At 35.3% G+C, this 25,960-nt stretch overlaps 3 protein-coding genes across 5 annotated transcripts in view; 1 reads left to right on the top strand and 2 right to left on the bottom strand.

Annotated features, from left to right (window-relative positions):
* Window positions 1-5,068, bottom strand: part of LOC122830651 (DNA-binding protein SATB1) — a 117,879-nt gene extending 112,811 nt beyond the window's left edge. Inside the window, exon 1 of one of the 2 annotated variants that reach the window (XM_044116176.1) lies at window positions 4,969-5,068. The gene's annotated coding sequence lies outside the window, so the exon portion shown is untranslated. The remainder of the gene's footprint in view (window positions 1-4,968) is intronic. The other variant, XM_044116175.1, reaches the window with a different exon arrangement.
* Window positions 5,069-5,953: 885 nt separating this feature from the next.
* Window positions 5,954-13,719, top strand: si:dkey-82o10.4 (uncharacterized protein LOC797793 homolog). Its single transcript, XM_044116171.1, has 5 exons — window positions 5,954-6,596; window positions 7,734-7,805; window positions 7,958-8,084; window positions 9,146-9,290; window positions 12,108-13,719. Exons 1-5 carry the CDS (start codon window positions 6,084-6,086, stop codon window positions 12,190-12,192), a joined length of 942 nt encoding a protein of 313 aa, XP_043972106.1. The 5' UTR covers window positions 5,954-6,083; the 3' UTR covers window positions 12,193-13,719.
* A 3,942-nt stretch (window positions 13,720-17,661) lies between these two features.
* Window positions 17,662-25,926, bottom strand: efhb (EF-hand domain family, member B). 2 transcript variants are annotated; one of them, XM_044116126.1, is made up of 13 exons: window positions 25,764-25,926; window positions 25,374-25,439; window positions 23,675-23,818; window positions 22,668-22,845; window positions 21,224-21,283; window positions 20,987-21,113; window positions 20,807-20,887; window positions 20,651-20,727; window positions 20,399-20,553; window positions 19,356-19,536; window positions 19,023-19,229; window positions 17,955-18,136; window positions 17,662-17,837 (listed from the first exon to the last, which is right to left on the bottom strand). In XM_044116126.1, exons 1-13 carry the CDS (start codon window positions 25,830-25,832, stop codon window positions 17,691-17,693), a joined length of 1,674 nt encoding a protein of 557 aa, XP_043972061.1. In that variant the 5' UTR covers window positions 25,833-25,926; the 3' UTR covers window positions 17,662-17,690. The 2 variants fall into 2 exon arrangements, with proteins under 2 accessions (XP_043972061.1, XP_043972062.1); XM_044116127.1 differs by having other exon boundaries at window positions 17,667-17,837; window positions 22,668-22,842.
* Between the last annotated feature and the right edge of the window lie 34 nt (window positions 25,927-25,960).

Raw genomic sequence — 25,960 nt, 5'->3', positions numbered from 1 at the left:
TGAGGTTTTACGCAAAACACCAAAAAAAAAAAAAAAAAAAGAAAAACGGGGATATCCCAAAAGGTATGTCAGTCGATAAATACAAAGAAAGCATTTTATCGGGTAAGGAAGTTTAAAAAAAAACAGTTTCAACCCAAAAGGTGGAAATCCCAAACGCTCTTTGATGATTAAAGATGTCTGAATAGAGATTCTTTAATTTTTGTTAAACTATAAAGCAAAGTTCTGACTCCTTTAGTTTGAGCACGTTATCATTCAGCATTTATTTTATTTATCAGAGACGTTAACGTTTGAAACATAAAAGAGAAACATGTCGAGCTCCAGGAAGAAAAAAAGCTGAATAACTTTTAATAAACCTTTTATTTTTGGGACAACAATGCTCCTCCATTATGCCGTTTACAACCGTTTTATCAGGCGTTTGCTGACTGCTGCTGCCGCTAGTCTGTAGGAGCTGCTAAAAGATGAATCGTTCAAACACAGATATTTGTTTCAGGTGAAAACTAAAAGTAAAGAACATTACCAGTGTAAACAAGAGCAGATTTTATTTCCCTTGAAGTTGATAAATTGGGGTTAAATACACAGAGGGTAACACAGGTGGGGTTAAATACACAGAGGGTAACACAGGTGGGGTTAAATACACAGAGGGCAATCAGGGAACGAGACACACCTGGGAACAATCAAGGGGTAGCCATGACAACGGGGAGCCTCAAGACACTGAAATCCAAAATAAACAGAAAAAGCCCAGTCCCGACATGGACAGGCTCTCTGCTTTCTAAATGAACATTTTCACTTTTAGAAATTCTACATTTCTACATGTGAAAGTTTGTATCAGTTTAATTAGATACAAACTGTCAGACGGGCAGTGGAGAGTAAAAATAGAAAACAGCATCTTTCAACTCAAACTGCTGGAAAAGAACATTTCTTTTCTCCATTTTGTCTTTGTGAAGAAAACACAACATCCCTATTATTACTGCTTTACCTCTTTTCTTTTAGCTCATGTCACATCTGCCTCTTGATTTGTGTCTGACGATATCCGTCAGTCAGAGAACTATTCCTCTTGCTTTACTTCTGATTTGAAATTATTCACAATTTGAGAAAAATTTGGAAAAGCTTTGCCATCAACACCGCAACTTCCACAAATCAGTGACCCAGTTTGGTTTAATTTACTCACCTCAGGATGCCAGATGCTTGAAACTGAAAGTAAATTGACTATATGTGGGCATTTAAAGAATTGCCAGGCTCTAAGGAAAATAAGATAAGGACACCAAGGGAAAAGTAATGATGGAGTGATCCCAAAACATATTTTTGATATGGGCTGCCGCCCAGGGCGGCACGTTGGTGAGGTGAAATGCACCAGATGAAAAAAGTATATTTATCCAAGTTGGATTTTGAATTGAATTTCTTACAACTATATTTTGCAATAGTATGACTTTATTCTCGTAAGAGTTTATTCTCTCATTATTTTGACTTTATCTTTGTACAACTATGTCCTAGTAAAAGTATTACTTTATTCTGGAAATATTATGACTATTCTCACATTATTAGGACTTCATTTTTGTATTTCTTTGACATTATTCACATGCAAATTTATTGCAGATTTAGTCTCCATAGTATCATTTTTGTAAAGTTTGACGTTATTCTCGTATTATTTAGACTTCATTCACATGATTTTATTATCAAAAATTATAACTTCTCCTGTTATTTCGACTTTATTCTCGTAACCCTACGATTATTCTTTTCATAACATTATGACTTTATTCTCTTATTTTGCTCATTTTATTTTATTGTGGCTCTAATTCTCCACTGTATTAAAGTATCTAGACTTACCTTTAACTCATCGCTCTTAGTGATGTGGAGGAATGAGAGATGATGGGACATTTACAGCAGAGGCAGGAGGAGAGTCTAAACCAGGATGGATGGATGGATGGATGGATGGATGGTTGGATGTAGGAGGAGAAGAAGAATCCTGATATAGCCTGATCTGAGCCTTGGGGCATTTATGGCTGTTGGGGAGGCAGTTTGAGGCGGGGGGACGGGTGGGAGGCGGCATTGTGTTCTGTGTCCGTGCGTTTATAGGATTGAGCTCAAGTTTCCTTTGTGTTTCCATTTTGTTGAGGGATTATGTTCTTTGAGAGAGTTGTGCATGCAGGCAGACACACAGAGTGGAGGCGGAGAGGACGGGTGAGGCGGCTGGCGGGGGGCGAGGAGGGAGACGAGGAGGGAGGGAGGATGTCTTTGTTCAGAGCATTGATCATAACAAGACAGATAGCAGAGAGAGAGAGTGTGTGTGTGTGTGTGTGTGTGTGTGCGTGTGTGTGTGGTGGAGAGAAAACCAAGATGTCAGGACATGTAAACCAGCCCAGTAACAATTTAAAATCAATTTGTCTCCCAAGTAGGAATTTTTTTTAATTTGTTTTTCCTCTGAGCGTTTTCCCAGGACTTTGTCCGATCTGAACAGATATCAGTTACATAATCAGGTTTCGTCTCTCTGCCCCTGGAAAGTTTGTCACGGCGTAATTACCCGACACGTTTTCCTGCTCGCCGCTGACATTTGCAGCATCACTGATCAAACACTCATAATGAAGACACAGAGGAAGAGCCGAGGTTGAGGCAGCGTGGCGAACTGAAGCAACAGTTTAACTCCGAGTCTCCTCCAACCCTCCCAAAAAACACAAACCAAGCCCAGCTTCCTCCCACTAATCGATTGGGGATAGATGAAAGTCTGCGTCGTGGTGATAATCCGGGCACTTCAAAGTTTTCCACCGTGTCTCATTTAAAATATACATCCTGGTGTGTTTGCGTGGCTCCAAACCCACTGGGTAGCCATTGTGCTTTCCTCGACTTGTTAAAACACCACATGGTGCATTTGCATAGGATAACCAACATATAGCAAATCATTTGCATGCCTGAAAGTGCACTTGAGTAACCGTAATTACACGTGACACCAATTACTCTGTTACTTTGTATTAAATTATAATGGAAAATTCCACCAGAGAATTGGAGCCTAATTCCATCTTAATTTGCATAATTTTGCATATTAATCACATCTCAGATGAATAATAAATTTTGTTTCTTTTTTTTATTTATGCATGGTTTAAAAAATAGAAAAAACAAGTTATAAGATAATTTGTAGGCAGAAACTATGACTAAGAACATTTTGGAGCCAATTCTCTTTTGTTGGTTGTCGTTTAAGTTTTATTATTAACCCTCACTTTGAGTGAAAAAGAAAACAAAAAAATTATGACTTTCCTCCAAACTTTGTTATTCCATTAAAATATCAAAATGCCAGATTCATTCAACAACCACAATTTAAATCTTAGTCGTCTCTTTCTTTCTTTTTATCCTGATCAACACCTGTGCCTGTTATTTTCTGAGGCTCCCTTCCAGCTCCCACAAAAACCAATACCTGTAGCACAGACTGTATTTGAATTTACAAAAACAACATATTTTCAGATTAAAAAATGCAATCCTTGCCAGCACAAAGTTCTTCTAAAAACCCCTCATAATGACGACTTAAATGTACTTTTTAAGGTCTTCCATGAAAGAGGTAAGAAACATTTTAACTCTACTGATCAAATTTATCCAACCTCTACACTTGATGTGAGAAATAAAGGTTTGGATCTCTTTCTTAATATTTTTGTGAGTATTTAAAGCTGCACCTCTTTCCTTTTTGTTGGAATTTTAATCCCTACACTGAAAAAACTTAACAAAAAAGCATATTTTAAATGGAGCGATGATTTTATAAGTCTCTTTTTAGTGTGTTCTCCGTCTAGACTTTTTAAATTATTCAACCAATTTGATATGGTGTAAAACAAGTCGGTGCGGATGTGTGGGAGCTTTCAGACAAATCCCACCGCGACCAAAAATATACAAATAAATTCAGGAATGTTTAAATTTGCGACTGCTTGCACAGACGATTACTGCACAAACCCAGGCCCCGTGTTCAAACGGACCTGCATCGCACACTCTGGAGGTTTTCCTCTGAATATCTTCAACTCTGTTGTGACCCACAGGCTCTTAATGTGGACAACAGCGCCACTCAGCGGCAGCGGAAAGGAAACGGAAAACACGCAGCTGCTCGAGATGCCACCGAACGTCCTGCACGTTTACTTAGTCTTAATAAAAGATCACAAAAGCGTAAAATACCGCTTCTAATTCCACTGCATTTATTCAGTGAGAGAATATCAAGTTATTGTTTTACACAAAACGATTTTTACCAAATATTTAATATTTTTTTTAATTTATTTTTACTTTTTTTAAAAACTTCTAATACTTAATGCATGATGGGACTCAGAAGAACTTTCCCTTGGCTTCTCTTCAAAATGGGAAAGACTACATTTGTATTTCAGGAAGAGCAATAATGACGGAGTTTAACACTGAAACTCGGCCAAAAAAATAAAAATAAATCATTCGATCAATCACACATTTCAGCAACAAGGCATCAAATTGTGTTGCATCATAAAAACACAAAAATAAGAAGTCATAAAAACAACATAAAGTCAACATTTGAGAAACCAGATTTCATTTTGAGGAGTGCCATTATCAAAAACATTGAATCTGTGGGTCAATGTTTAAATGTTTAATTTATCGTGGTTTAGAAGCAGCTCTAAGCATTTTAAGGAACTCGGTGTTTCAGCTGTTTGCAGTTTTCTGAAAGTTTCCTCCAGATCTGTGGTGCATAGAAGCTGAACGCAGCTTCTCCATGTTTGGAGAAGAGTTTGGATCAGGGCCCATTTTATCTCGCTGTTAAGGACGGAGGTAATAAAATGTGGAAAGCTCACTTTTAGAAACTTGCTGCAAATCTTTAACAGACGTGCTAACAAAAATGGAGAACATATAATGGCTTTAAGAACATGACAACCAGCTTTAATTAAATTGAGGATTTTTAGAGAACTGTCGTGAATCTATCAGGGATTAGTAAATTAAAACACTAGAGAGTCAAAAATTATGATGTGAATCTTATATACTTACTCTAATACTGCAGTCTGAACCGTGGCCGTCGTGTCAATTCATTGATCAGTTGATCAATCGTGTGTTTTTGCCATGTGCGCGCGCACAGCTGAAACCGTTTAGATAACGACACGATACCACTGTGATCAGGTTTTAAATTTAAATTAGCTTCAAGAAAACACAAACAAGAGGCCAGAAACAGCTTGTGAAACTGGTCCTTTTCTACTGGTTTTATTTTTTTCAGATGTTCCGGCTGGATATGGCCGACATAAAATTAGTTCGCTGCTTTTCACAAACTTTAAAAACACAGATCCAGTGAAGTCCAATAAATGAGTATTTGTCTCCCCCTGCTGGACACGTTTAGTGAAACACTCTTGTTGCCTTCAATTTCAACAATTATTTATTTCAAATCCTTCAACTAAAAAGTTAAAGATTTTTAAAATATTTGGGTCGTTCGAAAGTTGTAAAGGACATGAGCATTTACTTAACAAAATAAATATAATTTTACTGAGCAAGCAACGCAATCCTGGAGGAGTTTAAAATTTGATGACAAAACTCGTGGACTCGTTATAGTAAAAAACAAAAAGTCGAAAAAGATTTAGAAGTACAATGGCGCTGTAAATCAAAACGCAAAATTATCACCCAAATTAATAATGTTTGGGATCATGAAGCATCGTTTTCTTTTCCATAGAAATATAGAAACTGGATCCCGACCCCATTAGGGATGAAGGGTGTTCAGAAAATGAAAGGATGGATGGATATAGAAACTGGAAAGGGTTTTATTTTGTCAACAAGATCATTCCTTTAGAGCCATGAGATAAAAATGAAATGCAAAAGTTAAAAGCACAAGTCTTTACCAAAGAAAGCAAGTAGAAAACATTGAATATTTAATCTAAAATATTTAATCTAATGAAAGAAAAACTGCTTTTTGTGCTTCAGTTTTAATTTGTTTACATGCAAACTCTGAAGTGTTAGTGTATCGATGTTTTCTTATATAACTTGAATTTCTCCGTACTGTTAAAAGTTATCTAAATAAGTCCAAGGGCTGACTTTTCTAAAAATAAAAAGTTTCCATATGGTTGCAGTTGTAGAGTTTCCTACAGTACCTGAATGCAGCAGCAGTGACAGTCCGCGTCATGTTGACTAAAGCATTATGGGTAGAACATGGGGTGAATTGCGTAAGGTTACCATCGGTCGAAGAACCGGCAGATGCGGGGAGTGACCCGATTCTTGGTCCAGTCGCTGCCCCGATGCAGCGGATCGCCGGCCTCGCTGCACGCCGGGACCTCCGCAGCCTCGCAGCCGGGGCTCAGGCCTGGAGCAGCGGCTCCATCTGCAGCAGGGACCCGGCGTTCGGGTGCCAACAGCGGGGGAGATTGTGTTCGGGTCCTGGGCGTCCTTTAAGCACCGAGTCCGGGCAGAGATGCTCCAGGCGGAGGTTCGTGTTTGCCGGGGGGAAATGTAGACTGTTCAGCTCCCGGGCAGGAGCCGAGGAGCCGCCGGGGAGCCCCGGATCCCAGCCCCAAATCTCTGTGGTGGGCATCCCGGACCCGCTCACCTGGATCCGGTGTAGAGTCATAACTCTCCTGATTGAGCTTTACTTTGAGCTGGACATCAACTCTGCAGAGTTTCACAGAGGAGTGAAGCAGGTAAACTACAAGAAATACAACAACGACAAAAAAAAACTTAAGTTTAACTTCAACAAACTGCATAAGTCATTCAATGGTCGATGTAAAGTTGCATAAATGTGTTTATGTGAAAAACAATAACACTGAAAAGTTCAACTGTTTACATAGCAATGATCATTTATTTCTAAATATTCACCAGCTGATATGGCAATCATAAATGTTGAGTTCAGTTCTAGACTTGTCACCATAACCAGTAGGAGTTGCACTATGTCAACATATTTTTGCTCAACTAAAAGTAAAAAGTAGCAGTCCACGAAATTACTCAAGTTAGAGTAAACAAGTATTTGGTAAAAAGTTTACTCAAGCACAGAGTAACTGATCAAATTATCAGTCACTGAATATTTAGAAATTACTCCATCAAACGGTCCAAAATATAAAGTTAAGTAGAAATTTTAGTATTTTAAAAGACCAAAATGACAATAATTCATGTAAGTAACAACAAAAACTCAAGAATAAGAATATTTAGCAGATCAGTTTCTTTCAATAAAAAACTTATGAAACTTTCAGAAGAACTGCAGGTGTGTGTCTGTGTCTGATATTTTTTGGTTAAAACATGTTTGTTGTTCATTCATTTTGTAGAGAATAAAGAAATTTTACTCAAGTAAAAGTGAAAAGTACAGCGTAGTAAAAATACTCCTAAAAGTATTTTTTTCTAAAAAGTTACTCAAGTAAATGTAATTGAGTAAACGTAACTAATTACTCTCTAACTGACTATAATAAATTTAGCTAGACGATACATTGTCCCAGTAATTATTGCGATAAACAATATATTTGTGTATATAGAGGTCAGTGAAATTGTTGAATATTCTATCAGACATGTTATCTATTGATATTGATTATGTGTCGATTGCGATATATATTGTTATTGATTTATTGTCCAGCCAATAGGTTTCTTTTTTTCATTTGTGGAAAATTCTCTAATTATACCATGACAACTAGCCAAAACAAAACCACAAATCTGTTAAAATCTTTGGTTTTATTTGCTATAACGCAATTGAAATAAAATCATAAACATTAAAAAGATTATCAGTAAAATCATGACGCCAAAGTATGATTAAAAACATAGTTTTGAAAATATTTTCTCGTTTTTCATCGCAGGCTTTGGTCCATGTTTCCAACAAGATGTCCAGAGGGAGATACCATGAGCTGAAAGGGGTCGTGACCGATGAGGTAGCACATTAAAGTGACCCAAAATTTACCCACAAAACATTTCCTGATTAGTTTCAGGTGTAATGCTGACTCAAATCAACAGTTCACAGAAACTTTTTATTTAAAAAAAAAAACAAAAAACACCTAGAAGTCCTTTTTTTTTGTTTCTGAAGATGAGGGAATATGTGGAGGAGAAGTGCAAGCCTCTCACTAAGGCGCAGAGGAAGCAGCTCGCCGTCAAAATGGAGGACATCATATTTGTGCTACCGGAGGACATCTTGGTTGTCTTCGATGAACACGGTGAGTTTTCCTGATGTGAAACACTGAATTTCAGAGATTCACTCTAATTCTAAGGTGTTCGTTCTGAATTTTTTTTAGTTTTTGAAAATTTAATTTTTTTCCCCCACCAATTCTCTCCTGGGGTCTCTTTATTTCAGAGTGATGTCATTACGCCCAAGGCCGCCATCTTGTTTTAAACCTTCTGTTTATTTGGACTATGGATTCAGGTCAACTCTACAACAAAATATGTAGTGCCAGCCTACAATGTTTTTACTTTTAATTATGAGAATAAAGTTCTAATATTACAAAAAATACTCTTGAATGACTTTATGATTAAAACAAAACAAATATACAAATATTAAGATACAAGAACATGGGCTCATAATACTTTATCTTTGTTTCTTTAACGCAGAAAACAAACATTTGAATCCTGTCTGGAAAACAAACATTTTTCCAGCCAAAATGGTTTTTTCATCCATTTTGGCCTCTCTATGGCATCCTATAAGGTCCAAAAATAAACAAAACAAAAAAAGTAATTGAAGACTACAAATACCATTAAATCAAAACAAAAACGTTTATAAACAACCCTTATAGTGCACATCTAAACAAACAAACATCTATGAACAATCCACAGAGTTGAAAAATTAATTTGAAATAATTTACGGTCCATTTGAACAAAAATACAATGATATTAGGAGAATAAAGTTTTATGAGCACGCCATCATAAAAATGAATTCAAATGAGGAATGTTGACATTATATTTTGGTATATGTAGAAATAGAAAGTTTATATAATTTCTTTATGCATGTATGAAAATATTTTCTGTCATTTGTAGTTTCTTCTTTAAGGAAAAGAAAGACTAAAAGCAAAAGTGGTCTGAAAAATCAGAACATATATTTTAAAACTACAGTGCAGACCAAATGTTTAGACACACCTTCTAATTAGAAGGTGTGTCTAAACTTTTGGTCTGTTTATCACACAGCTCTACTGAAAAGTTAAGCTTCAAGGCTTTTACACAGTTTCTGCTTCTGGCTGAGGCGCGGCGTCTCGGTCTCCATAAATCCTTCCCTCTGTCCCTGCAGGTAGGAAGTTCTGCTTCGTCGTCATGAGATTTTGGTTCCTGTCGTCACACGAGGGTCCAGATGACCCAGAGGGCACCAAAATCTTCAAGGTGACCTCTGGAGAAGACGGGAGCCCTGAGAAGAAACTGGCAACCGCCGTTTATGAGTGAGTTCACAGAAATGAAAAATGAGGAGCAACGCTTCAGGAAGATTAGACCTGCGCAACATCTCAGATACGATTAATAAAACGATTAATCTGACTAATCGTGATTAAATGGTTATTCAAGTAATTAACTGTTTTAGTAAACGAGTCATTTGAGTATAAAGACTTTAAAAAAAGTAAGCTTGCATTTTTAGAGCCGTGATTAGGCCAAAACTGAACAAAAACAAATAAACATTTTTCATTTAAGATGTAAATATGTTTTACTATGAACTCCTCAAGTCGTAGTTTAACTTCACCCGGTTCAGATACTGTAAAAACAAAAACAACTTCCTATTATTGACGTTAAATCAAGCAGAAAGGCCTAAACTTTTCAAATGTTGATGTTAGAAGTTTTTTTTTATGAATTATATTATTAGTTTATTTGCATTTTTTAAAATGTATTTTTAATATTGTATTTCAAATGATGGTTAAATAAAAGCTCTGCAGAATGTGCCAAATGTTTTATCCGGTTATTCAACTAATCGTCAGAATAACTGAAACAACAATAACTATTAGTTTCATTAGTTAATTTCTGCTTTTATTTCTTCTGGCGGATAGATTTTTTCTACGATTGATGCAGAAAACTACATTTTTATTCAGAGAGAGATGCGAAAGCTCACAAAGAAAGTTGTTGGCTTTTTGATGGAAAATGTGAGTTACTCATTCTGTCATCATCACAATTTCTTGGTGAAAATATCAGGTTTGTGTTTTCCTAACATGGTGAAGCTTTACTTTCACTCACAAATAAGAAACCAAGATATTTAAACGTTTCTGCTTCTCTACATACAAAGAAAAAACTGAACAAAATATATTTCTATCCAACTTAAAGATACATCTAGTAGTTTTCTGAAACATTTGAGTCTTCTAGCAAACAGTATTTTTTTGAAGAATAAAGAGTTATTTTTGAATTATATCTGTCACAATAACAAATTTTACTGGACAATATAAATGTTGTAATAAATGAAATATTGTTTTTTATATATATATAATGGTATAATAATGCAAGTTTGCTCTCAAAAAACAATAAACTTTATATTTCCAAAGAACACTTTACACTTGAAGTAAAAATAAAACACAACAATCAATAAAATTATCCTTCAAAAGATATAAATCATCAGAATAAAAATTACTGAGCTCCTTTTAACTTACCAAACAATTAATTGATTGTTTATTGTAACATTTTTATTCAACACATTGTCATTAAACACACACTTTAATATTTTATTATTCATTCATTTACCCACAGTACTTTTTATATTCTTCCTTCTCACGAATGTAATGTTTTGTTGTATATAAATTGTATTTTGATGTGTAATAAATAAATACAGTCTTTTAGGAAAAAAAAATAATCTTCTGAATTGAAATTATCAAACTCAATTTAATTTATGATGTGATTAATTGATTAACTGCTTCTTGCCACAGGCTTAAATGTAAGTTAGATTAATGTCAAATACATAGATTATTCTGCAGAAACAGAAAAAACTTTATTAAATCCTTCAACAGAGTAAAAAAGCCTCTTCACTTCCTCCATGTCCAGGCTCTAATACAGCCGTTCAAAAAGTCCAGGATTTGGTCCAGTTTCTGTGAAACTGCTGCTTAAACAAAACGGAGGAAATCGGTTCTCAGTCAAAGCCTCTTTCTGCTCTTCGCCAGTAATCCAGTTAGTTGTTGGGCCGCAGTGTGTGGCGGTTCTGCCTAATACGGCCGATCTGGTTGGGCAGATTGTTGTCCCTGTGGGTTCAGGTCTGAGAAAGCTTGTTTCCTGCTAGCATTATCCTAAAGGCGAGCCGACCGACTGCTAAGCTGGATAAGAAACCTTCTTTCACAATCTTATTACAGTGGATCGCAGATATATTCGCACTCTAAAACTTCTTCACAGTTTACTGTTACAACCAGTGACTTCAGGGTTTCTGTCGTTGAGTTTTACGTGATAAACCAACACAGTAACTGTAAAAATAAATCAGTTTTTTTGCCAAAATAAATCTGAAAGAAGTGGGAAGGATTTGTATTCAGCTGGGCTACAATTAACAATTATTTTAATAATCAAATATTCTGATGATTAATCGATTAATCATAAAAAAAATTGGCATGTTCTGCAGATTTTTCACATAAACTGTTTTATATAATATATTTCAAATGGAAAATTAATCAACCTTGATTTATGTTTTTATGTAGATCTGTTTGCTTTAATATGCATAGAAATGTATCTATGAGTAACAATTGTTGTAATGAATAAGGTTATAAATTTACATAGTAAATAATGTATATATTTATGAAGTGAGTGTTGAGTATAATTAAAGCCTTATCCTTTAATTAAACTCAAATATATCACAATATTTATCATTTATACTGTGTAAATTTCTTTCTATTAATTTGTGTAACTTCTAGGTATGTTAATATTTTTCCTTTTTGATATCTAATAATGAAAATATAGTACGAATTTATTCAGTTCATAAGTTTTTCTCTTCTTATTCCTTTTTGAACATGTTAAGATTACTGTGGTTACAAAAGTTGTGTCTCTTGTATTTCCTATTTGTATTTATACTGCTAACATTTTTGAAGTAAATATTAGATATACATTAAACGGTGCAAATAAATTTACTTAACAGGAGTTGTTTTTTTTTACAGGATTTGAATCGGGTGAAGCTAAAGTTTTGTCAGGTTTTCAACTGAAGCTGAAAAACAAACTGTTGGTGTTTTTTTCTGGAATTTTAATAAACAAATGAATATAAACCAGTTTTTGCTCTGTTTTTAAAAACACGTTTGTCTCCGTCTCCACAGATTCCACGGGGAGCTAAAACCAGGAACGTCTCCTGATTGGATGGTAACAACCGTCTGGCACTGGCACTGGAAAATGGCCGAGTGAATTCACTTTGCAACAACGTCAGGATCAAACTGGAGAACTGACTGCTGGATTTAAATCGTTTGAAACACATGAAGCAGATTTCAGTCATGGGAGAAAAGACTCTGCAGTATGATGGGAAAACATGTAAGGTTTTACATATCAGGACATAAAAACATCTTCAAATTGTTTTAAAATTTGGGCAAATACAACCTCAGATGAACAATTTCAAACGTATTGCATCATTCTTACCAAATGCTGAAAATGTTGGAGAAACGTAATCAATAACAGATAATAGAATAGAAAATCCTTTATTGTTACAAAAACAGTTGGAAATTCAGGTGTACCAAAAAATATACTTGTAAATGGAAGCATTAATACTGAAACTACGGTAAGAAATATAAAACCTGAAAATATAGATATTGGAAATGAAACTGGGAAAGATTCTAAAAGGTCTCAAATCACTTAATTAATTTTAGTTTTCAACAAAAGAATGTAATCTTTAAATGAGAGCTATTATGTAAAATGTACTTTTCTAAAGCTTTATGTCATGTTATAATAGTGTTATTCTGACTCATCCATTGCATGGCTGAGAAATCCTTGAATTTTAAGATACGACTACAATGCAAAGTCAAATTTCCTTTAAGTTGTTTTTGAAACATACAGCATCTTCATACAACTGGGAATAATATAGTTACTTGACTGTGCTGCAAAATGGCACAATGTGAGTCGCTCTTTGTGTATTTAGCCAAGTTATTAAATTAATTAAAAGCAGATTTGGGTGAAGCAAAGTTCACTTTTGAGTAAAAGTCTCTGGTTCTTGAAGATAATGCAGAAAGCGAATCCTTTGTACTGTATCCAGCATATTACTTGTTTGTGATAATTTTGTCCTAATTAAAGAAAGAAAGCCTCCATTTATATCCAGTACTTAAGCTGGGGGCCAAATATTTATGTTTCAGCTTGTCCAGAGGCCACAAATGGGCCCTGGGCTGCACTTTGGGCACTCATGATTTAGCAGGTCAAAGGGTAAAAATGACTCTCAAAAGAAACAACCAAGGTGGTGTAATGGGACAGAAACTGCATCTGCTAATATTGATCTGAAAATGTACATTTTGTTGGTCTGTTGTTGCTTTTACCTTATTTTAAGACCTGTTCAAGACTGTGCACTTTTACGTTCTTATATGCAAAGCTAAGCATTGAAGACGGGTGAGCCTGCTGGAAGCAAACCCATATCCCACTTGAATTATTCCCTTGATGCCTTCAACGCTCCAGAACTAAATGTTCCCACAAACAGCTTTACTTCCACTCCTTTAAGTTAGTTTTTCTTTTTTTATGACTTTACCAACAGAAACCCATTTGACATTTCATCAGATAATTAAGTATGCAATCCCCAAAACAACCTGTAGAGCCATAAACTGAAAATATCAACTTTCTCTTTTTTACTCCATTCTGAATGATTTGGTTCAAACTATTTTAACAAAGTCTGCAATGTGACTCAGGACAACTGAGTTTTATTATTTTGTATAAATAAAGTGCTTGATCTAAACTGAATATGCCACTCCTGAGCTTTATTTTTACACTTCTACTACAAACATCTTAGTACACCTGAAAAAAGACAAATCAAACCAAGTACTAGTTCCACTGGTAGATTATTTAACTCATAATTACCACTTTTCCATTAATATTAGGGAATTATTTACTTAAAACAAGCCCTATATCTACCTGAAAAGCTACTTGTAGGTTAGTTTTCTCTTATTTCAAGCATACTACTAAGATATTTGCACCAGAAACTATACCAAAAATACTTAGCAAAATAAATGTCTAGTGTCTTTGAAATATGTGTGAGCACTTTATTTAATTCCCGTTGTGAACAGTTTGATATACCTGAATTCAAATGAGGGAAATTCACAATGTCCTGCTGCGTTATGACCAGGTACCTTAACTTTCCGATTGACCATGTGGGAAGGAAATTTAAACTAGAAGTGTCCAACTACTTATTAGCTGAACTAATGAGATAGTAGATGTTAGTTTAAGCTGCTTCAGTTACATTTGGATGAAATTTGTGATTTTTTAAATTTTCTTTAAATCATTTTTTTTTTCCCTCTGAAGGAATTTACCATGAATTTTTCTACAAAAAAAGTGTGAGATTATGTTTCTGCAGTAAAAGTTTAACTTGAGTCTTTTGTTTTTTACATCTTTGGGTGCCAACAAATGCTGCACATTTGCATTTAAATATGTAAGAATACATACATTTAGAATAAATATGCACGGCTTACCTGTGGAGCTTGCTAAGTGCTGAAATAAAAACAAGAAAGCATCTGTACAAAATGTGAATTTGGGATTCAAACATAATAAATGACCTTAAACAAGCTACAGAGCAATAGCTCCCAATGAGCAGTTAGCGGCAGTTAGCATTTGTAAAATTAAACATAGACAACATTAATAATATAACAGTTAAAAACAAATACAAAACATAGTAAAATTACTCAGAAAACACTGCATATGATTAAATATGTGTAAAATGTGTGTTAAAATGTAATATTTTGTAAAGAAACCACAGATGAGCCTAATATAGTTACAGAATGACAACAGAAAAACGGGGCGGAGCTGTCAGTTGCTGGTTGCTACGGTAACCACCAACCGTCAAGAGCAGCGTAGCAGAACTAGCAACAGCAGTAAATGACAGGAGAAACAACTTCTTGACTAAACAAAATGACTTCAAAGAACAAATAAGCAAATTTAGGCAAACTTCACACCTATAATGTTGTTCAAATAAAACCTTGCAACACAAATAGCAGAATGTTTCCGCCATTTAAAATATATAAAGGACATTTTAAGGCAAAAATTGCACTTTCCTCGATTAGACAGTTGGATTAATTCGTAACACATCTTAATCGATGTCTTTCAAAAACGATAAGTTGCTGTTGTTGATTTTCTGACCAGATGCATGTTGAAGAACACTTCTTCAACATGGTGTTAGGATGTGTGTTCATCCACAAAATCTTTCAAAATAGGAGGATTGAGTATTTATTGATGACGCTGGTTGCCCACTTCAAGGCACTGGAGACCTGCAGACATCATCTCCACAGTTTTTCCTCTCATGAAGTGGAAGCTGTAGTTTTTCTTCTTGAACTCTCAGCATCTCTTTTTCCATTAATTTTTTCCTTTCCTTTTGTCTACAGGTTTTTAAACTCCTTGCTTGTAATGCAGACATCAATATAACTACTGCTGAGTCATCTGGAAACTTCAACTTCAGTCAAATATCATTAAAAATCATTTAATTTAAGAGTGAGTGATTTAATTCAAGATTTTAGAGGGAGAATTTTGACTTTCTTTAGCTATACATTATATTTTAATGTTATTCCGTCATCAAAAACAAAGTATTGCTTTGATTCATTCAAGTCCTGCTGGGAAGTTAAATCTGCATGCTTTTCAGTCTCAACTTCCTCCAGATTTTCATAAGTAAAAAACAACATTTCTTCTGTTGTGTTTAAGTTTTTGTTGCATTTTTACTGGTCATCTTCAAAACTTAAATGTGCTGCAGAAAAGAGTCTTCAGAGCCATTAAATCTTCCAAGCTCACTTCAGTGTCCTCCACAGTGTCTCCCCTGACCTTTTCCCCAGCTGGAATGGTGTACGCCACAGTGATGCCCTCTGGCAGGTCAGGTACAGCCCCCGATACAGCATGTAACTCGGCATCGGTTCATAACTAGCAAAAGGTCAGTCCTTTAAAAATGCGCCATCTTTTCCTGGGATTCTGTAAATGGATGTCTGATCAATTATTCAAATCGATTGATTCATATGGATGCTACATGATCGCATAATCAATTTAACCAAATACCTTATCACCCAATAAATGCATCTTTTTTTTAATATCTGTACTGTTTTTTATAATGCTACTGTGCTATAAAATTACAAAATGTAAAACTTTTTGCAAGAGAGAAAATATTCCACTCACTATTTCATCTGATGGTTGATGAACAACAAATTCTCCTCATTGGCTGTTAAATTATATTAGAAATGTGTCACCTGTTTCTGAATACTGTGTCTCATTGCTTTCTTCAAACTGGCTCCTGCATTATTAATGAAAACAAAAACCTGCCCTGGGAAACAGAAAGGTCGCCGTCATTAACAGATCCATCATTCATTTGTAGCGGCAGACATGGAGGATTAGTCTAATTTTTCTGTGTCTGGAAGTTTGCGTGGGTTTTTTATTTTTTATTTTTTGGTTCCAGCTGAATCTCTCGTGGAGTCGTAATGAGATTAAATGAGTGTTGCTGGCCCAGCTCATATCAAGACTGGAAGGAATTTAGCACGCCTGTGAATCACTGAAGCACACAAAAGCTGACATTTTCTCGTAGTTTCTAACTGTTAAATGTTTTTTCCGTTCAGATTAGTCGCTGCTGGGTGCCAGCCAGCGTCATTAATTTAATTAATCCAACCCTTCTAATGGGATTAATCTGTCTCACTCAGTTTAATGTTGGTTAATATAATGTCAAAATGTGTTCTCCATAAATCTTTAAGGAATAACATAAAAATTATTGAATTAAAAATCTATTTTTGTTGGTCTATGTTATACACAAAAAAAAAAACAAGTGATCCAACTTTTAAAAAATTTATACAAGTAATCAAGTTGTCATGTTAAACAAATGTAAATAAATCCGATTGCATGCAGGAAATTAAATTATTTTTTTAAGTTGGGGCTCCATTCTCTTTTTTTCAGTGTACTTTTCTGTGTCATAATCACCAAAAATACAGAATATATCACTCTGTGTAATGAGATGAGTTGCACTTTTAGTTTCAAATTTCTGAAATGCACATACTTACTTAAAAAAATAAATAAAAGACAAGAAAAGATGAAGGTTTCAAACCTAAAAACACGCTATCATCTGTCCAGCATGGTGGTGGCTGCATCATGCTAAGGGTTTTTCTTTTTTTCTGCTGGCAGCACTGATGAATTGCACACAGTAATATTCTTCTTATTTCAACAGTTAATAGTGTAAAAGTGTAATAATTGTGTTGTATCACACTTTTATAACTATATGAACCCTAAATATTGAGATTGCCACACATTCAACTAAAATAATCTAAAATTAAATTTTTTTTGCATAATTTTTTATTAATATTGAAATGTTTACTGATTTGTAGGGAAAAACCTTGAAAAGTGACAGAAGGTTATTTCATTCACTATAATTTGACTTTACATCTATTTTAGAAAATCAAATCTCCAGATAAATACTGGAGATTTATCATTTCCATTCGATAAATGATCCTCAAATATCACGTCTAATTTTAAACAAATTACTCAGTTTTATTAGTTCAGATACTATAATGTGTTGGTGAAGTTCTGTTTGAAACTGTGGAATTTAGAGCCAAACACATACGCCAAGATTGGTGAGTTTTTGAATACAATAAATCCTCCAAAAAGCCCCTTCTTTAGGGTGGCAGAATCATAATAATAAACAGTACGACTACAACAGGCCTTCGCAGCGCTTTGCTGCTCAAGCCTAATTATGAATAATTTTAAATTGCATTTAATTCCTTTAGTGTCTGACGGAAATGTTCGACACAAACTTCCCCGCTGGGTTTCTTCATGGATGCCAGCTTCCAGGCCTCCTCAAACGTCTCGTCAGAAATGTTCACACCGATATTTCTGAAAATCTCCTCAATCTGTGATGGAGAGGTTAAAAGGAGTCAAAAAGTACAGCAAGATGAAGTACATGTAATTGAGCAAATGTAACTAGTTATACTCGACTGAATATAAAAGCGAAAATGTTTGCGGCTCACCTCCTGCTTGGTTCGAGGACCAAAGTAATGCTTCGCATCAACTCCATAGAGATCAGGCACTGATGGATGCAGGAGCTCTGGAAGTGTGGCTAAATCCCCGTAGTCCGTTTTGTCGCTGATTCGTCTGACAAGTGGAGGTAGAAGGTCGTAGCGTATGGATGGGATCCCGTAGGTGCGACCACCTGAAAAGGAAATGATTCAAACAAGGAAATTGATCAGTTCTGAAATCTGATACAATTAAAATTAGGTCAACATAAAGTTGGTTTGATTAGTTCAGCCTTTGTCTCATTCAGTGATAAACAAATAGTGTGATGGCTGTTTTTTGTGTTAGTAGGGAGAGTAAAATATAATTAGTACTCTCTTACTCCATTTTAGGGTCTCATATCAGTCAATATTAATGATTATTAATAACTTTTTTATATATATATCTGAAATGTTGACAAACTGGCAATGTTATAGAAGAGGATTAGGGCCACCGAAAAAAAATTAATAAAAATAATTCTGAGATCAAAGTGAGAATTCTGACTTTAAACTCAGAATTCTTTTTTTTTCTTTTTCGGTGGCCTTAATCCTCTTCATTACAATGTGGCCTCCACGGTTTTCACTCTGCTGTTTTTTATTTTTAAGCAGTTTTGACGCATGGTGGTGGGACCTTAAACTGCTGCTGCGCAAGCTAACTCAACAGGTTGTTGCTAGGCAACCAAAAAATGAGCAAGTGGTTGCTAGGTAACCAAAGAGTGAGTAGCGTTTGTCCATGGAACTAATCTTGCTTGTGAGCTAGCTGTGAGAGGTTGAGCGGCTAAAGCCTTTTCCTCTGCCTACATCCCCCAGAATGCTGTGCGGTTCTGGATAAATTCAGTGAAATTATTGAAAATTCTATCAAGCTTTATTATCTATTTGTATTATGTCTCTATAGCAATATATATTCTTATTGAAATATTGCTTAGTCCTATCTACTGCTATTAAAGCTTTGGTTAAATCAATGACTAATAATTAAATCAGCACTTTGCAGATAATCTAGAGTAAATACACAGTACGGTCAAACCAATAGCCCTGCTCTGGACTCACTAGGTGTGGGCAGCTCATCACTGCTGGAGGATACGAAGTCTAAATCTGGTCTGGGTCTCCTGATGGTCCTGATGGTATGCTTTGAGCTGCCTGGCTCCACTGGCTCCAGGTCGTGAGGCCCATACAAGGCCAGCGAGGGAACAAATTTAGGTAAATCTGATGCTATCTTGGTATTCATACTGATTGGCGGTAATCCAAAATAAGTCTCTGCAGGAAAAAAGAAACAAAATCAAAAATTTAAAACTGAATCAGATAAATTTTTAACTCTGTGGAAGGGACATAATGAGAGGTGGTATGTGGTTTAAAGCTGAGCCTAAGTCTTCTTTCACTGACCATGGATGGGCATTATGTCCTTATATGTTAGAAAATTAGCAAATTCCACAAAGTTGAGGAATCCATCTTTGTCTACGTCGCAGTACTCCATCAGTCCATCTAGAAGTTTGCCATTCAGGGTCAGGTTAAACTCCCGACAAACTGTCCACAGATCTGCTCTATCGATCAGGCCCCTTCCTTTCTGGAAAGCAAAAAGAAATACCACAAACCTTTTCTACTAAGATATTTTTTCCTAGCAACAACCAATAACTCTGCAATGCTTCCAAATGTGTGGACGGAATGTGTTATAGCAGGTTGGAATAAAGTCAATATGAGGGTTTTTATATTTGAGTTCAAAAGTGATACAGATATACTGGAGCACATTTTAAAGCAAACTACACTTTATCTGACTTTCTTGAATTCTGAAATTATTCTTTAAAAGTTTGTGGAATAATAGAAACACAATTACAGCAGAAAACAATTGGATATTGTCCAGCATCAGCAGAAATGTCTCTTAACTTTACTGTTAGCTTCTTTCAATATAAAACTTGTGAAACTTTAACAAAAACTGCAGGTTTTGTGTCTGTTTCTGGTGAATATTTGATGAAAATAAGCAAAATCTTCAGAAAGTTAAGTTACGGTGGGTAGAGTAACCAGAAATTTTACTCCAGCAAGAGTAACAAAACATCATAATAAAATTACTCAAATAAAAGTAAAAATTACACCATAATAAAAACACTCCTGAAAGTACTTTTTCAAAAAAGTGACTCAAGTAACGTAGTGTAGTAAATGTAATTAGTTACTACCCCAAAGAATCATAATTGTTCATTCGTGATACTCTTCAAGCTGACAAACCAACAATGTATCTTTGTCTACAACAAAGACAAGATGCCATATATAAAAACACATTAAAGAGGGTAAATAAACAATTAAGAAAATCTATATCTTATATTGACTAAAGCTGTGATAGTGAGATTATTTTTGATTACCTTCCCTCTACAGTATGTGTGAGCCAAAATAAGATAGAAAACTCAAATACTTGCCTGTATTAGTCTCATCCATACCTTGTCATAATATTTGAAAGCCTGCAGCAGACAGGAAAAGTTGTTAAAGTTGACCCTCTTGAGGAAATGTCTCGCTGCACCAATCGCACTTCGCTCCCAATCTGGACCTCGAATAAACGTCCCCGGCTCAGCGTTGTGGAGAAGATCTCCAGCTCCTGTGGAGGAAAGAAAAGAGCCAATCTCTGCTTAATCTCTGCTTCCCACTCAGAAGTTTCCCAATTTGTGTTTTAGCACTTAGAAAGGCTTTTTTACCACACGGATCCGCTGGACAAGCATCTCCAAATATGTGGTCAGGTGGAACAGGCAGAGGACTTTTCCTCCTACCACGACTGGTGGACGGATAAAGTCAAACATCAGGAACTTTAGTTGGACATGAGACAAATTAACCAAAGAACAACAAAAGCCTACATGAGGCTGGGGTTGCCAGTTTCCAATGCCAACTTTTCCTTGTTTCCAGATCTCTTCCAAGCAGGATTTGGATTGTGAAACCTGCAACAATAAATTAATGGACAAAAACATCTGAAGTTATAAAGTCACTGAAACTCTGTGTAGGTCACACTTGTGGCTAAATTTTGGTACAGAACTTACTTGTGTGGTTCACCTAACCAGTGAACAGTTTTGGCAGTATAACGGCCATCGTTGCAGTGTGGTGTGGGATCCCCAAACGTCTTGTCTTTATGGACCTCACTGAAATCAAACCTTCCAATGTTCACGGCTGAGAGTAAGCCAATAGACATTATTAAAAAGTTTCACTTTAGAATGTGCATGATTCATCAACAAAATCAGAATAGTGACTAAAGATTGGAGCTTCCTGTCCTTCCTGACCTTCTAGCGCCAAGTCCTCTGCTGTTTTTGGAGGGAACAAGACTTCAGCCATCTCATATTCTGGATGAAAGAGATGCGGGACAAAATTCAAAACTTCAACAATAGCTATGACTCTTGCTATTAAGAGAGCTAACACAACATTTTGAAGAGACTGTGGTTTTGCATTTTTAATTTTCCACATTTACAGAGACAGATTGAGGAGAATGAAAGGTTTCTTTTATGGATATAAATTAGAAATAGACTGAAAATTAACTCAATTTTGCTTACAGTTTTTTTAAACAGTATTTGAAATTATGCTTTTTAAACACTTCTTCGAAACACAACATCCTTTTTAGAAATATTTTTGTTCATGCAAAAATCACTCAAAATTTTGTGGCATGTAATCCAAGCCTGTATGTGAAGATACAGGTCTGAAAAGCACCAAAAACAAAAAAGGAGGTGATAAGTTTGTGTTTGTGACAATCAAAGTTGAATACTCACTACGTAAACACAATTCCAGCAACCAAAAGCAGCCAAGGGTCGACCACAATGAAGACTTTCTCAGGCGAGGTTTGCCAAAATCTTTTATTTTCCATTCAGATCCTTAAATTGGTTTGAGTCAGATTCCTGGTGAATTTCCACTGGCAGACCCTAAAGTTGATGCAAACTGTGGCTTTAGCTAACAAATGCAAATGTATAAAACCAGGACCATCCAATTGGAAAAACTTAGCTTTATTTTAAGTTAATGTGGTGTTTTCCAGACATGTTGTGCCATTTTAGAGAACAATCAAGTAACTAAGTTAACTACAATTGTTATAAAAATGCAACATCAAATATGACTTTACAGAAATTTGGAAAATTTTGACATTTGGCTTTGATTTTGGGCGTCTGTCTCTTTAAAAACTCCCTGCTCTTTCTCAAACTTCAGGAATTCATCATAACAGTGCTCCGCTATTGACCCTTTAACATTTCTTTTGTTGTTGTTGTTGTTGTTGTTTTTTACCAGCATTTCACTGAAAAGTAATTCCTATTTGTTTGCTAATTGCTACTGGCTAATCTGAAGGAACTGAGAGTGGGATTCTTTGAGATTCTGTGAGGTGGAAGCTTGGAAACTGCAGCTTTGAGGAGGAGCTGCATCTTGGAGGCGGAGCTAGGTCCACCCTGGTGTTTTGTACAGCAACAACGGTTGCCATGGAGATTAAAGGATTTCTCAAACATCCATAAAATAATCGACACAACACTTTAGGTATGTTTTTGATGAGGGAACAGAATTACAACATGATGTAAAGGTCAAACAAATTGTTCTTACGTGATCCTGCCCCTTTAATCAGATTCATTTAATTGATGTTAGGTGTGAACGGAAAAGGACTAAGCAATGAAACTGAACCAGAATATGCTTTGTCAAGTGTTACTACCCGCTCTGTGGTATTTGGAGCACACAGTATCATTAGGGAACATGAGATACCTCTGACTACTTTATCTCCAAATGTAGTCCCTTCGTTGATCCAGTCGGGAAACTCAGAAAATGGGGCAGGTGTTCGGCCCAGCAGGACTTTACTCGAAGCATAAACAGACTCATTGAGTTCATTTAGTTTGCGCTGGAAGAGTGACTTTTCGGGAGGAAATATCAAGTCATTGTCCTGCTGGAAAAAATCACAAAGCAGCTCAGAAAGACCAAGTTTCATTGTATTACTTATTTTTGCAGTGCCAGTTAGGAACATCTTTCCAAAGATCCTAAATTTCTCTGTGCTACTATCATATAACACACACTAACAAACCTTATTATCAGGAAATGAAAGACATTCAGTGTAATCTCAAACTGGCAGCATATTTTTTTTGAAAAGCAAAGGGATTAAATATTTATGAGTAACCAGACTTCACAGAGTAATAGGATCTGTAAGAGGCCAAATCATGAGAAATTTAGAAATTAAAAAAAAAGATTCCTGCACATTTTTCTTAATCGAAAATTTAGTTGCCATCCTTTTCTAGACTGTGAAGGAGCCCTGTGAGGTATTGTACCTAATAAATTTGTAAATTATGATGTACACATGGTGCAAGTTAACCCAGGAAACCACCACTACAGTGCAAAAACACAAAATCTTACCAAGTAATTTTTGTCTATTTTACAGTGAAAATATCTTAGAACACTTGAAATAAGAAACTAACATACAAGTAACATTTCAGCAAGAAATATGAGTTTGTTTTAAGTCAATAATTCCTTAACATTGATGAAAAAGTACTAGATCCATTGGCAGATTATTTCACTTATAACAAGACATTTTTCCTTTGTTATAAGTGAACTACCAGGAACTAGTACTTTTTCATCATTGTTAAGGAATTATTGACTTAAAACAAACTCATATTTCTTTTGTAAAAGTATATTCACTATTCAAGAGGGCTAAGATATTTGCAGAAGAAACTAGACAAAAGAAATACTTGGTAAGTTTTGTGTAGGTTTTGTGCTTTTCTCACAGAGTCGGTTGAGCCGCTTCTGACGCCATGAACCATGACTTTGATAACCTCTGGGTCTGTCACCCTGCATAAGGGCCGTCTGACGGCTCCTGGTCCTGCCCGAACGGTGCTGCGGAACTGCTTTACATGCGGCGGGGTCGGGGGCTGGTTGTTGAAAAAGTAAAATGACACACCATAAAAAAACATGAATAAGTGTGTCTCAGATTATGATGCTCTGTCTTAGTACACAGTAGGTAAACTTAGTGCAAATGTCTGCACATATTGGTAATTTATGCAGTTAATAACAACAAAAGAACAAATAAGATAACGGCATGCAAAACAGAAGGAAACAGGCCGGAGCATAGCAGGCGAGCTGAGGATTTTAAAGGGCCGGTTGTGCCAGAATGTATTGTATTGTATTGGAATATTAACAAATTCTTAAAATTAAATAATGTTGAACATCTTTTCAGCCCCTCCAGGATTTCACAATTGCTTTTGTGATTTATTGCACTAAAAATCAAAGTATTTCTGACACTAATTTGGAAATATTTGCTATGTTTTTTATAACTTTTTATTACTCACTGTACAGATCATAGACTATAATCAGACATCAACTAAAGCTGAGGCAGCTGTTTAGTACAAGTAAGAAGGTTTTTGACAATTTTTGAGAAAAATCTGCAATAAACACCCAATTATGTTCTAGCACAGAAAGTGTAGGGATTTGTTGATTTTGAGTGAATTTTTATGATAATTTGCATGAAACTGGAGGGCCTGATTTATATAGTTTGGCAGTAAACAGATAAAAAACTGCATTGATTTGATTGATAATATAATATTTAACCACACTTGGTGTTTAGTTTAGAATCTAGAGGGCCACATAAGAAGCTATGGCAAGCTGGATTTAGCCTTGAGTTTGACACATTTTTAAAAATGTGTTAAAAATAACAGTCAATGTTTCAGCAGTTTTGCAGCTTTTTGAAGTATATTCCAGATTAGAAAAGGATAAAAACTGTATATTGTTTCTCCATGTTTGGTTCTGATTCTGAGTGATCTGGAAAGTTGATATGTCAACAGCAGTTTTTTAATGTATTTTGGTGCTAAGCCGTCCAGTGACTTATAAACAAGCAAATGTATTTTACAGTCTATTCTCTGATCCAGTGTAAATTCTTACCTACTTTCTTAGTTTTAGTGAGCATTCTGGATAAGTTGCAGCTGTCTTAGTGAGTTTTTAGGTTGGGACATTGGTCCTTTAATTAATGTTCGTCAGGTGACAGAAGGCTGACTTTATAACTGTATTTTTTGAAGGTTTGGGTCTGAGTCCATCACTACACCCAGATTTTGTCCCTGATGAGAAGTTTCTAACTGTAAGAACTAAAGATGTGCAATGACTTTTGACTCTTTAGGTCCAAAGATAATTACTTTATTTTTGTTTCTGTTCAGCTGAAGAAAGTTACTACACATTCACGCATTAATTTGTTGAATATTTGAATGGGTTCAGAGAGTGACTTGGTGACATTGCAATGTTGAGTTACATATCATATGCTTAGTTATGGCAGTTAATCTTATTATTTGTTAAAATCTGAACTTGTGGGAGCATGTAGATAAAATTGCAGGAAATTGAAGTTAAATTAAGCTGAAATGAAACAAAAGAAACACACACACACAGGCACACAAACTGACTCACACAGCTTGATCTCTGTATAAAAAAATCCAAACTTACATATGAAATCTCTTGTAGACAGGCCTTAATGGTGTGTTCGATGTGTTTTTGTTTCCTACGTGGAAACTAAAACGAATGAAATAAATAAATACAGGTGCATCTCAGGAAATTAGAATACAATCACTTACTTTATTTCAGTAATTCAGTTAAAAAAATTAAGTAAAATGAATAACAGAGAATCTATAAAGAAATGGAAATTATTGAGTTTGTTTTAGTTTATCATTTGATTAATTGATTTAATTGTCATTGTGACAGGCCAATAATTAATTTCCCTTTGGGATTAATAAACTTTTTTTTAAAATTGAATTAAATAAACCTCACCAGTGACACAGTTTAGAATTATCATCCTGTATGAAAACTATTTTAAATAATTCCTCTAGCTTGGCTTACCCTTGGTGTGTTTTGGTGGCTCAGATCATATATTAGTTGGTCTGAGATGTTTTCTTCTTTTAAATCCATCTTGCATTAAGAAATCAACCCGGTTTCTTAATAATCGCGCCTTCGGTTAAACTAAAGCGAAACGTTTTAGTCCAAGAATTTATCGGCGAACGGTTTCAAGTTCTGTTGCCTAGCAACGTCAGTTACCA

This window comes from Gambusia affinis, linkage group LG05, assembly GCF_019740435.1.
Source record: "Gambusia affinis linkage group LG05, SWU_Gaff_1.0, whole genome shotgun sequence".
NCBI lineage: Eukaryota > Metazoa > Chordata > Actinopteri > Cyprinodontiformes > Poeciliidae > Gambusia > Gambusia affinis.
Note: the sequence above shows the minus strand (reverse complement) of the source record. Positions and strands in the feature narration are given on the sequence as shown.